This window comes from Notamacropus eugenii, chromosome 2 (assembly GCF_028372415.1).
Source record: "Notamacropus eugenii isolate mMacEug1 chromosome 2, mMacEug1.pri_v2, whole genome shotgun sequence".
In the NCBI taxonomy this organism is placed as follows: domain Eukaryota; kingdom Metazoa; phylum Chordata; class Mammalia; order Diprotodontia; family Macropodidae; genus Notamacropus; species Notamacropus eugenii.
Genome location: NC_092873.1, coordinates 425,392,082 through 425,406,335, shown reverse-complemented (window position 1 = coordinate 425,406,335; position 14,254 = coordinate 425,392,082). Strand labels below are relative to the sequence as shown.

General features: G+C 36.2%; 1 protein-coding gene across 1 annotated transcript in view; it reads right to left on the bottom strand.

The window, feature by feature from the left end:
• NSL1 (NSL1 component of MIS12 kinetochore complex) overlaps positions 1–14,254 on the bottom strand; it is a 41,402-nt gene that overhangs the window by 26,054 nt on the left and 1,094 nt on the right. The window contains exons 2-4 of the mRNA XM_072647875.1: positions 11,997–12,078; positions 5,223–5,353; positions 1,944–1,998 (exon numbers count right to left, since the gene is read on the bottom strand). Coding sequence (XP_072503976.1) covers positions 1,944–1,998; positions 5,223–5,353; positions 11,997–12,078 — 268 coding nt within the window. The remainder of the gene's footprint in view (positions 1–1,943; positions 1,999–5,222; positions 5,354–11,996; positions 12,079–14,254) is intronic.

The following is a 14,254-nucleotide window of genomic DNA, read 5'->3' as shown; positions in this document are numbered from 1 at the left end:
GAGGAAATGAAACTTGCGGCCTAGGGTTCAATAAACCCAAGACCACTACTGGCTAAAAACCACTGGGGAAACTGGAACACATCTGGCAGAAATTGGGTTCAGACCAACATTTCATACTATGTATCAAGATAAGGTCCAAATGGATACATACTTAAAAGGTCATAAACAAATTAGAGGAACAATGAGGGAAATACCTTTTTGTAGCTATGGATAGGTAAAGAGTTCATAACCAAACAAGGAACAGAGACTATCACTGGGCGGTCTTGATTACATAAAATTTAAAAAGTTTTACACAAACAAAATTGATGCACCTAAATTAAAAGGAAATAGCTGAGGGGAAAATCTGGACAGCAAGTTTCTCTGGGAAAGATCTCATTTCCAAGATTTACAAGGAAATGATTCAAATTCATAGGACTATGAGCCATTTTGCAATAGATAAATGGTCAAAAGAGATTTCAGGCAATTCTCAAAGGAAGAAATCCAAGCTATGAGCAATGATATGAAAAAATGCCCTAAAAATCACTAGTAATTAGAGAAATATAAATTAAACCCATTCTGAGGTTCTCATGCTCACCAGACTAGCAAAGATGAGATAAAAGGAAAAAGGCAAATATTTGAAGGGACTATAGAAAAATAAGCATATTCTTATGCTGTTGGTAGAGTTCTGAATTGGTCCTAACCATTCTGGAAAGCAATGTAGAACTACGCCCCAAAAGTCACTAAACTGTGCATACTCTTTGACCCAGCTATACCATACTGTGTCTACTTCAGAAAAGATCATAGAAAGAGGAAAAGTAATCATGTGTAAAACTTGACAGAATCTCTTTTTGTGGTGGCAAAGAACTGGAAACTAAAGAGATGCTCATCACATGTGGATTGGCTGAATATTATGGCATACAAATATAATACTTAGGTATAAGAAATGATAAAAGGAATGGTTTCAGAGAAACCTGGGAAGACTTTTATGAAGTGATGCAGAGTGAAGGGAGAAGAACCAAAAGAACAATTAATATAATAAGACTGTAAAGATGAACAGTTCTGAAGATTTAAGAACTCTGATCAATGCAGGGCCCAGCCATGACTCCAGAGGACCAAGGATGAAAAATGCTACCCATCTCCTAACAGAGATATGATGGACTCGAGGCAAAATGAGAGATATATTTTTGAATACGCCTGATCGAGTAATTTGTTTTGCTCGACTATGCGTATTTGTTATGACAGTTTTTCTTTTTTTTTCTTCTTTTCTCAATGGGGATTTGGGGATGAGAAAATATTAACTGGGAAAAAAGAAAATTTAGTTTTTAGAAAAGAAGCTGTTTACTATATAACAAGGTCAAGTGCTCTCAACTGAAAAGTTTTCGGTTCTCATATTTAAAGTGTATGTTATAAGCAACTAGTTGTATAAGAATTTACTTAAATGAGAAACTAGGGAAACTAAAAGAGAAGTAATGAAGGATTCTCCTAATAGCTACCTATTACATAGCACCTTAAAATCTGCAAAACCCTTTTATAAATACTATCTCATTTTATACACACAACCCACCTAGAAGATAGGTACTATAATTATCCTCATTTTTACAAATAAGAAAACTGAGGCAAAGAGTGGTTAAATGACTGGCCCAAGGTTACATATTTAATAAGTCTGAGGCCAGATTTGAACTCAGGTGTTTTTGATTCCATGTCCAGAGCTTTATCCACTGCATCAACTAGCTACCTCCAAGAATATAATCTTTCTGTAGACAGTGTGTCCTCTATAAAGTCTCGGGTTATGAATGGATGCAAATAAAAGCTGCCTGTCTCACAAGAGAAACCTTTCTTTTATCCTGTTCCCATCCATTTTAGCTTTGGATTTGCAGAAAATCAAACTGGATGATAAAGGCAGTTGCTAATGTATTAGTACAAAAACTAATCTTGAGCTAATGCTTCATTTTCCCTAGACTCACCTTGTTTGGCATCAGATTTGATCTCCTCTGGATGTACAACAGGCCGGTAGTGCTTCTAAACATAAAATAAGAATTGATGAAAAATGACTCAATTTTATCTGGAAATACAAGTTTTCTTTAAAAATGAAAATGAGTTTCTTTTTGTCATCATAAACAAAAACTGTAAATTAACATCAGTTTATGCTGCAAAATACCAACTCCAGTCATCCACTAGAAGAGAGGAAAAGGAGAACCAAGTTATTCCACTAAGGCTAAATTCTGCCTTTCAGTGTTGCCACCTACTGTTCATATTAAGGAGCAACACTACAGATGATTATCAGAAAAAGCAATCTCACAAGCAAGCAAACACACACCATAACAGTTTTGCATTTATTACGGCCATTCCCCAGATAATGAACAGGTTCAAAGGTTCAAGAGTCACAGGGGCATGGAATCTGGAACATCCTGTGGGCACTGACACGATGTTATAAATGGTCACTGAGTTTCCAACAGAAGACCACAAAAACCTACTTTAAACATGTAGGGTGACTAACCTACGTTCTGGCGATCACTGATCACCCAGTTTTGAAGGTGGAGGGAAGGAGAATAAAGTAAGGAGGAAAAAGAGAAGTAAGGAAGGAGAAAGAGGAGTTCCTTCCCTTTCTCCCAAGCGTAAGCAAATTCTGAAATAGGTATGATGTATCTTCTACTTTGTCCCATCTGTATTCATTTTTGCATCTCTTTCCCAACTCCTGGTGACTCTCTAGGTAGGCTTTGAATGCCTTTATGCTGCCCCCAAGACTCTTAGTGTACCATCCTACACAAGCTTGCCAACCCCACAGATTTTTCATGGTTCCAAATTACTTTCTTTCAGCCTTACAGTAGGTGAATTCAACTAGGTGCTAGGAAAAAAACCAATATGATTGAACAAATTCACAGTAATGTGTAAATATAACCCCATATCTCAAACAGAGGTATCTGAATACTTTAAAGGGGAATGGAATTTCAAATATGTAAAAGTAAAACAGGAAAATATTCAATCCCAGCTTCTTCCTTTCTTCTATGAGGTCACAGATGTCTGAAAGCTGCCATTTTTTTCATAATAGCTCCTATGACAATAACAAATGGGAGAGAGCAGGAAAAGGGTGAGCTAGCTTCAAGTATGCACAATTTGCAAGCCAAGAACTACCACGAAACTACTTTTTAAAAAAGAAAGAAGTTATATATGCACACACACACGCACTTAGACAAATAGATAAAAGCTGCTCCCTGACTACACAGAAAACTTTTAAAATGGATTCTAAACACGTTTCAGCATGCTCACAGACTTGGAAAAGGCAGGATTAAAAAGGTACAGTAAGGGAGACAATTTCAAAATCCAGGGTATCTTAAAGTAACACTTTTAATCAAAAGTCTTCACTTGAGCTTTCTTTAATTCATACTAGTCAAGTCAAACATTTCTCTAAGTTTCTCACATATCAAGATTAGACTCTATAACAACAGTAATTCAAGGATTCACTTAATTATCTCTCCTTCAGGTCAAGTTCTAATGAAGAGCTAAAAGGTCCTAAGCATCACTAAAAATTAATCCAGTCATATATACAAAAAGATATGCTAATATTGGTGAGGGAGGGGAGAAGCTAACAAAAATTTTAGGCAAAAACTGACTTTATAGCCTTCCCTCCTCTTACTAAATGGATAAAATTTGGATCATGAATTTTTTTTAGAATTACTAAATGTTTTAGATATGTTTTTCATATACTGCTACCCAAAATTTATATACTTTACACCCCTACAATTATTCCTAAAAACCACAGAAGAAAATTTTGTATACAACTATCTACATCAAAGCATCAAAATGTCTAAAACTTGAGTATAAGATACATTTCTGCTTCTAGAATAGTCAGCAGACTACAGTCCAAAGGCCAAATCTGACCTATCACCTGTTTTTGTATGGCCCACGAGCTAAGAATGGTTTTTACATTTAAAAAATAAAACTTTAAAATAGTTTAAAATGTAAAAAAACATTCTTAGTTTGCAGATTTTGTCAGCCTCTGATCTAGAAGATACAAGCATTTTCAAAAGAAAACGGTACTTTCTTTGCTTATGAACTTGGTTTTCTTCTGATTTGGAAACTGGTACATGTTCTTGGTCAAAGTCTAAAAGTACCTGGAGTGGAGCGGACAAGGCCGGTAGCACCCACTGTTACAGCAGAGATCAGAAATAAGAAACTTACTGTGTGATTGGTTCAAAAACCTTAGAGAAAGAGAGACGAGTAAGATCTTGGAACATAAACCTAGAGGGGGAGGAGAGAGCCATTTAATCCCACCCCATTATTTTTACAGATGAGGAAAGGGAAGCTTAGGGAATTTAAATGACTTGCCCAAGATCATACAGGTAGTATATTAGCTACATCTTCTGATTCTAGAGCTAGAGTTCTTTCCACTTTCCCTTGTTGCCTCCCTTTACCTAATGGTTATAGAATTGGAGATATGAAAAACTTAGGGACTCTTTGCCCTGAGACCTTGTACAAAGGAGCTGATGGAAAGTATCCTTCTGAGCAATATACGATATATTTTTATGTTTCTAAAACAATGAAGTGTTTGAGGACTGTTAAATAAATTCCTATAAGCAATAGGGCAGTCTTTTCTCCCCTTTGGAAGACATGTTCCATGACTGCTCTAAATGGAGCCTTTTCAGGAGAGCTGGGTTTCACACTGAGATCTGTACTGGTACAATATTTAAGGCCATGAAGCAAACTAACAGTCTACAGGTTATATTATATAGGTTATAATACTATCCTCAATTTTATATGTATATATGCATACATATATATGTAAACTCACATACATATACATATATAATCACACACACACACACACACACACACACACACACACACACACACACACACACACACACACAATACATCCTCAAACCAAAAACTGTTCCAAATAAGACATCCTTATGCCCTAAAACAGGCCTGCAAAACATCCGGTCCCTGGGCTGGATGTTGAGCAGGCCTGTTTTACATTCTTTACATTGTTCCTGGGCTGCCTGAAATCCTTTGGCAGGTTCAAGCAACTCTAAGTTGTACAGGCCTGCCCTAAGGGAACTTCACATAGTCAGTTTTGTTGAGCGATTTGCATTTTCTTGGGCCAACTTTTAGTCTCCTGACTTCAATCTCTACTTCAATACTAGTTCAATACAACACATGGCATTCCTAACAACAACAGAATTTATTACAATAAGAATTTCCATAAACATATTTTAAATAATTATAAAGATAGCCCATCTTACCAAAATTTCATGTTGTGCTTTCATAGTTTTGATGACACATTCAGCAATCTTTCTGGGATACTGTTTACGTTTTGTAGCTGTATCTACTATAACTTCATCAAATTGATCTTCAAGAATTCTGATCTTGGGATCTAAATTCATAAAACGAAATAATTTGAGACAATAGAAATTATGCCTAAGATATTTTTCTGAGTACACTACTAATACTCTATGGGAAACTATTAAGTATTTAAGCTTTTTAAAAAAGGTAGCATACTTCTGGAAAAACACAAAATAATTTTTGTATAAAGAAAATTAATTAACTTAAATATAAACCACATAGTAAGGTGATACAAACATCAGAAGTACATGCAATTTCCCAAATTCAATCCAAGTAGGTACTGTGAGTGGTAGTGGTCTTAGCTAAATTAAACCAGCTAAATCAGTTTTCAAAATGTTATTGGTATCCCTTAAAATGAGATAAGCTAGTCACTTTACAAAGAGTCACACAAAAATGAGTCAGGCCAATTCCAGCAAACATTTACAGTATTAAGTACCCACTATATAGGTGGATTTGACTGATCTAAGCCTCAGTTTTTTCTTCTGTGCTTTGGTAGAACAAAGATTTCATTCATGGGTCCAATTTGTTCACTAGTACAGAACACAAATTCTTTATGACTTACCTTGTGCAATTTTTGTCAACACTTCTCATAAATCTTCTTACCCAATACAGTTAGGAGCATTCGTCTAGTACTTCTGGTGGGCACTAAGGGGCGGCAATATATTGCTTGGACTTCCTGAACACTCTCTAGACCTCTTCTCACCACATGACAGACTCATCTCTTTAGGTCTTACATACACTTTCTAGGCTATTCTTTGTACACCGGTCATTGTTGGTAACATGCTACAGTTCTTTATGCAAACTCTTGTCAGATTATCTTTTGGGTTATTTGTAATTTTAATTCTTTTGACATGAAATTCTAGGGTTCACAGTCACATAATATCAATGGCAGAATATTATTATTAAAGAGAATGGCTTTTGTGGCAGTGAGCAATATGGGATCACTGAAAATACATGCAATTTCCAAAATGCAATCCAATCATATTTCTTCTTTCTATTAATTTCTGGGTCCATGTACAAAATTTATCCAAGATACACTGGGCTGATTCAATAGGCTTCCTGCTTGACCTCATGTAATAGTATGATCACTATACATTGTTCATCCACTTTTCCCCTTCTGTGGTTATAAGACCAATTCCTTTTGCTAAGGATTCTAATGAGTAAGTTGTGTAGGTAGTATTCAAAGCAATTAATACAATTCCATCATCAATGGAAGCATCTGAAAACTACTAATCTACAAAATGAAGGTAATACTTGCAGGAGCTATTTCATAGAATAATTGAGAAGAAAGGACTTTGTAAACTGCAAAAATATTACATAAACATAAGCTATCATTATCATTGTTATTAAAATACACAACATATTTTAAACCTACCCAATAAAAATACTTATCTTGCAACATTCTTAATGTGAAAACACTACAATTTTAATTTACTCAATTAAAATTATAAAACAAAGAAATTATATCATTAGCCTAGAGAAAATACTGTAATACTTTATGATTAATTGCAAAACAAGCCTCCAAGGCAAAACAGGTATGAATGGAAGAAAAAATGGTTTCTTGGCACCATCTACTGGTCAATCTGCAAAACTGAAAAATGTCCTTTAATCTAAGCCTGTTTCTTATGAATGAAAAAGCATTTAAGTATATACTAAGCAGTGTGCTAAGCACTGACCATAAAACATGCTCAAGAAGCACATGCTCTAATTGGGGAAGACAAGATACAGTTCAACTGCAAGTTGGAAAGCAAAGTCTAGGCACCCTTAAGATTTATCAGTATTTCAGAAGGCAGTTGCCAGGGGTATAAAGATCACAGTTGGTTATCAGGATTGATAGTAACCTAGAATCAAGGGTGGGGAACCTGCAGCCTCCAGGCCACATGTGGCCTTCTAGGTCCTTGGGTGCAGCCTTTTGATTGAGTCCAAGTTTTACAGAACAAATCCTTTTATTAAGTGGATTTGTTCTGTGAAGTTTGGATTCAGTCAAAGGGCCACACTTGAGGACCTAGAAGGCCACATGTGGCCTCAAGACTGCAGGTTTCCTATCCCTGGCCCTAGATCCTCCTCCTGGATACTTTCTCTTCTCTGGGTATTTCTGTCTCTTGGCTTTCTTCCTATTTGTATAATTACTCTTTGTCAGTCATCTTTTTATTTTATTTTATTTGTTTTCAGTGTTCTATAATCACTTTCATATGTCTTAGATTTTTCCCCTCCATCCCCTCCTTCCCCACTCCCTTCCTGAGAAAGCATACAGTTTTATATAGGTTCTACACATACATTCCTATTAAATACGCTTTCACCTTAGTCATGTTGCACAGAAGAATTAAAATGAATGGGAGAAATCATAAAACAAACCAAAACATAATACCAAGTTCTACAATCGAATTCCAAAGTTCTTTCCCTGGGTGTGGAAGGCATTTTGCCTTAAGAAACCACTGGGAATTATTTAAGTCCTTGCATTGCAATGAACGACTAAGTCTAGCAGAAAAATTCCTCACACACTGTGGTTGCTGCTGTGTACAAAGTTCTCCTGGTTCTGCTCCTTTCTCTCAGCATCAGATCGTATAAGTCTTTCCAGGCCTCTCTGAAGTCTTCCTGTTCATCATTTCTTATAGTGCAATAGTATCCCATTACATTTATATACCACAATTTATTTAGCCATTCCCCAATTGATGGGCATCCCACTGATTTCCAGTTTCTGGCCACCACAAAGAGAGCTGCTATAAATATTTTTGTACATGTGGGACCCTTTACCATTTTTAAGATCTCTTTGAGATACAGTCCTAGAAGTGATATTATTGAGTCAAAGGGTATGCACATTTTTGTAGCCCTTTGGGCATAGTTCCAAATTGCTCTCCAGAATGGTTGGATCAGCTCACAGCACCACAACCGTGTATTAGTGTTCCAACTCTCCCACATCTTCTCCAACATTTACCATCTTTCTGTTTTGTCATGTTAGCCAATGTGATAGGTGTAATGTGGTACCTCAGAGTTGTTTTGATTTGCATCTCTCTAATCAATAGTGATTTAGAGCATTTTTTCATAAGACTACAGATAGCTTTAATTTCTTCCTCTGAAAACTGCTTGTTCATATTCCTTTGGCCATTTATCAACTGGGGAATGACTTGTACTCTTGTAGTGCATTTGACTCAGTTCTCTATATATTTTAGAAATGAGGCCTTTATCACAGACACTAATTGCAAAAATTCTTTCCCAGTTTTCTGCTTCCCTCCAAATCTTGGTTGCATTGGGTTTGGTTGTGCAAAAACTTCTCAATTTAAAGTAATCAAAATCATCCATTTTGCACTTCATAATGCTTTCTATCTCATTTAGTCAAAAATTCTTCCCTTCTCCATACATCTGACAAATATACTCTTCCTTGCTCTCCTGATTTGTTTATAGTATCAGTCTTTATACCAAGATCATGTACCCTTTTGGACTTTATTCTTGTGTACGGTGATAGGCATAGGTCTATGCCTAGTTTCCACCACACTGTTATCCAGTTTTCCCAGCAATTTTTGTCAGACAGTGAGTTCTTATCCCAGAAGCTGGGGTCCCTGGGTTTATCAAACAGTAGATTGCTATATTCACTGACTACTGTGTCTTGAGTACCTAACCTATTCCACTGGTCTACCCCTCTGTTTCTCAGCCAATACCAAGTGGTTTTGATAATTGCTGCTTTATAATACAATTTGAGATCTGGTACAGCTAGGCCACCTCTCCTAGCATTTCTTTTCATTAATTCCCTTGATATTCTGGACCTTTTGTTCTTCCAGATGAATTGTGATATTATTTTTTCTAGCTCTAGAAAATAATTATCTGATAGTCTGATTGTATGGCACTAAATAAGTCAATTAATTTACACAGAAAATTGTCATTTTTATTATATTGGCTCGGCCTACCCACGAGCAACTGATGTTCTTCCACTTACTTAGATCTGACTTTATTTGTGCAAAAAGTGTTTTGCAATTGTATTCATATAGTCCCTGGATTTGTTTTGGCAGGTAGACTCCCAAATATTTTGTAGTGTCTACCCTAGCTTTAAATGGGATTTCTCTTTCTATCCCTTGCTGTTGGGCTTTGTTAATAATATATAGAAATGCAGAAGATTTGTGTGGGTTTATTTTATAACCTGCAACTTTGCCAAAGTTGTTTATTATTTCAAGTAGTTTTTTACTTGAATCTCTGGGATTTTCTAAGAATATCATCATATCATCTGCAAAGAGTGATAACTTAAGTTTCTTCTTTGCCTATTCTAATTCCTTCAATTTCTTTTTCTTCTCTTATTGCTAAAGCTAACATTTCTAGTACCATATTGAATAATAGTGGTGATAACGGACATCCTTGTTTCAACCCTGATCTTACTGGAAAAGCATCTAGCTTATCTCCATTGCATATAATGCGAACTGAAGGTTTTATGTAAATACTGCTTATTATTTTATGGAAAGTTCCATTTATTCCTATGCTTTCCAATGTTTTCAATAGGAATGAGTGTTGTATTTTGTCAAAAGCTTTTTCTGCATCTATTGAGATAACCACGTGGTTTCTGTTAGTTTTGTTGTTGATAATCAATAATGGCAATAGTTTTCCTCATACTGAACCAGCGCTGCATTCCTGGTATAAATCCTACCTGATCATAATGTATTATTCTCGTGATAAGTTGCTGTATTCTTTTTGCTAAAATCTTATTTAAAATTTCTGCATCTATATTCATTGGAGAAAGTGGTCTATAATTTTCTCTCTCTGTTTTGGCTCTCTCAGTTATCTTTTGCTGAAATTTCACTTTAAGATTCTGTCTTGGGCCTTCCCTGTCAGTCTTTCTTGCTATTCTCTAACTTCCCTGTCAGTTTTTCTTGCTATTCTCTAACTTTATCAGATCTCATGGGTCCAATTATCATCTCTCTTCAAATGACTTCCAGATCTACTTATCTAAGTTTTAGTCTCCCCACCAAGCTCCACGCCTGAGTCACAAACTGCTGACTGGATATCTTGAATTAAACTTTCTAGAGTTTTGCCAAGCTCAACATATCCCAAATAGAATTCATTATATTTCCCCTAAACCAACCAAGAGAATTAGATCTCTAATTCTACTGAAAGCACCACTATCTTTCCAGTCACTCAAGTTTATAACTTTAGCGATATCCTCATTCTTCCTCACCCCACACATTCAATCAGTTACCAAATGTTGTCAATTCTATTAACACAATATCTTTCACATACAAGTTAATCTCTTCACTCAAAAAGTCACTTTTCTTTCCCTGGACTTCCAATCGATATCTCTTGTGTCTCTTCTTACTCTAGTTCATCCTCTATGTAGCTGCCAAAGTGATTTTCCTAAAGCACAAGTCTCACCATGTCACCCCTTATTCAATAAACTATAATGGCTCCTATTACTTCTAGGATGTCCTCTGTAAACTCCTCTGGCATTTAAAGCCCTTCCTCCTTTTCCAGCTTATTACACATGATTCCCTTCCATACACTATAATACAGCCACATGGAATAGTTGCTATTCCTTGTACAGAAAAACTCTCTCCCTTATCTCTATACTTTTGCAGTAGCTGTCCTCTACTCTCCTCACCTTCACCTGTCAGAATTCCTGTTTCCTCAAAGACTCCATTCAAATGCCAATCTTCCTGCAGGAAGTTCTTTCTGATCCCCACACCTGCTACTGATTTCTTCCCTATAACACAGACCTTTGGGATAAACCCACAATTATAGGAGGGATATGAATGATGATCCAGGAAAGGACACTCCCTGTGTCCAAGAAGGATCAATGGCATGAAAACCCAGAGGAAAGAATATTCAGGAGATAGCAGTCAACAAGTGTCAGACACTGCAGAGGTCAAGAAGAATAAGAACTACAAACAGGCCACTAGAAAAATGTGAGTTATCATTAGAAAAAAGTCTCTTTTAGGGAAAGAGGGGTAGAGATGTTTGTTGGCACTACTCCTACCCATGAGTAAGTTTGCTACTCCCCTCATAGTTAGTGAGTGAAGTGGATGGATGACAAGGAAGAGGCTTCAATCATTCAGGAAATACCTAACACTGAACTGACTGAGATCTTTCCTTTTATCAACTACAAAACAGTACATTCAAAGTTACCCTACAGAACAAAGTCAAAACAAACTCTCCTTACTACATAAACACTAGGAACCCTTTGACAGCATCAAGTCAAGAGTTTAAGTCATTTTTCAAGTTTTCTTCAACTAAATGAAGGTTATAGGACATCAAATTATCACTAAAACAGGCCCTGTGCCTAACTCCAGCACTCTTTCCCTCCATGTTTTACTGTGTGATACTGAGCAGAGCAGGTGGCTTCTCAGCCTCCAGTTCATGATTGATAAAAAGCCTTGACAATTTCACCAGTTCCCTACCTCATAGGGCACTCAAAGGATCAAATGAGAGAATGCACACAAAAGTGCTTCATCAAGATTAACCAGATGACAATGCTTATTTGCCAATATCATTTATAAGGTGTCATTCTAAGGTATCTGCTTTGTTTATTTAGACTGTAAATACAATATACTTTCTTCATTGATTTAAATTTGTCTAAATTAAGTGTAAGTGGAAAACAGAAATTAGAGATGAAATAGCAACATTAACATTCAAAATTAAAATTCAAAATGAGCTGTCACACTTTCTGTGAATAGGCTATAAAGGATTCAATCACATACCTACAGGAATTTCTTCATCTGAAGTTTCCTGCCAGGCCTCCCCATTGAAACTAACATTCTCTTGCACAGCCATTACAAAATTCTGTAATAAATTAAGAATAGTTAAAATAACAAAGACTGCGAATACCTGATTAAAGCAGTATCCACAACTAACGCTTCAAATTTAGCCCATCTAGCACGAAGACCAGTCAGATATGAAAAGTAAATCAAGGACCCCGGTTCAAATCCTACCTCTGCCATATACTTCTGCAGCACTGAGCAAGTCACAGAACTTCTCTGGGCTTCAGTTTCCCCATCAGCAAAATAAGGATCCTAATACCTGTACTACTTATCTAACAGAATTGTTCTGAACAAAATGCTTCATCATCCTGGAAGCATTAGAACAAGTAAGTATTTATGTACCCATCTGTGGGGTGGGGCTAATATTGAAAAGTAATATTATGCTACTGGGTATATTTTTTCCCCTTTAATAATAAAATTAGGATCCACTTAAATAGTTGAAATTATAGTTAGTCAAGCAACAAACATTTATTGAGCACTATGTGCCAGGCACATAGACTTTAAAGTAATTTTTTTTTATTTTATAACACTTAAAAGTAAATAAAAACAAAAGTCCAAACCATAGCACACTTCAACTATAAAAAGGTTAAATGAAGACCAAAATTCTTTGAGTAAGAGTCTCAAAAGGACAGGTATTATAATATTCTGACCTGATGACTGACAGAAGGCAATCTGCTTTAAGACCATGTCAGTATTATAAACTCCTATTCAGCAAGGCACAGTGGAAAGAGTACTACATTTTTGCTCAGAGATCTCGGTTTGATCCCAATTCAGGCATTTACAAGCTGTGGTACATTGGACAAAAAAAGTAACCCCTCTGTGTCTCAGTTCCTCGACTATAAAATAAGGGTATTAGACTAGATGATTTCTAAGGTCCTACACAGTTCTAAATCAGTGATCCTGTGATGACATGTATAAATTAGCTTATTTTCTATTCCAAATCTCTAAAGTAGCAAATCACAGGATCATATATTTAGAGTTGAAAGGGATTTTATGGGACACCTGTCATAAAAAACTGTACACCAGGCTTATCAATAAATACTAATTGTGAACATAAAACGTTTTCATGTATCACATCAATGTTTATTCCACCAATGCAATTAACATTGTTAGTATATGCTGGGTAGTTTAAAGTGCAGTTAAATCTTCTATTAGTTTATACTACTATCTTGTAACAAAATATTTCTTTGTGTATCCAAACCATTATTTTTCCAAGAGTTTTGTTTTCCAATTGAATAATTCTATTTTGAACTACATTTAAAAACATAAATAAGAATGACAAGCTGAGTCGATAATTTCCTGGGAGACTCAAGCACTTAAAATCATATACTCAAGTTACTCCTGAAATAAATTTCAGGGACTTAACATAACAAAATAGTTTATTCACAGATTTGACCTGGAAGGGGACTCAGAAGCCATGGAATACAACCTCCCTCTTCATTTTACAGCTGAGATAACTGAAGCCTAGAGAAGTTAGGCTTACCAAAGATTACCCAGTAGTATATGTCAGAGGCAGAATTTGAATTCAGGCTTTCTCCAAGCTCTAGAGCCACTGATCTTTACACACTGTATCATGGGGCTGACTCCTAGTTGGTCAACAAGAATTTATTAAGCTCCTACTATGTGCCAACCACTATGTTAAACACTGGAGATACAAAAGAAAGGCAAAAACACTCTTTTTCCCAAGGCACTCATGTCCTAACAGGGGAGACGTGTAAACCGCTATGTACATACTCACAAAGAAGGTGGGATTTCAGCTGAATCTTGAAGGCAGCCAGGGAAGCTAAAAGGTAGAGGTAAGGGAGCAGAGTATTCCAGGTATGGGGGACAGCCACTATAAAAGCAGAGTTAGAAGATGGGGCATAACGTGTGAGACAGAACAAGTAATCCCTGAAAATGGATTATAAAGTACATGGAGGAGAATAAAGTGTTAAGACTGGAAGATATGAAGGGGCCACCTTGAAGGACTTTAATGCCAAACGAGAGTTTCAATTTGGTCTTGAAGGTAAACAGGGAGCTACTGAAGCTCATTGAACAGGAAGACTGAATGGTCAGATCTAGACTACAAACAAACCACTTTGGGAGCTGAGCAGAGAGTCTAGACCGAGAAACAAATTAGAAGGAGATTGCAGAAGTCAACTGGAAAGGTGATGAGGGTCTGGACTATGTGAACAAGAAAGGGACATTTATGAGAGATG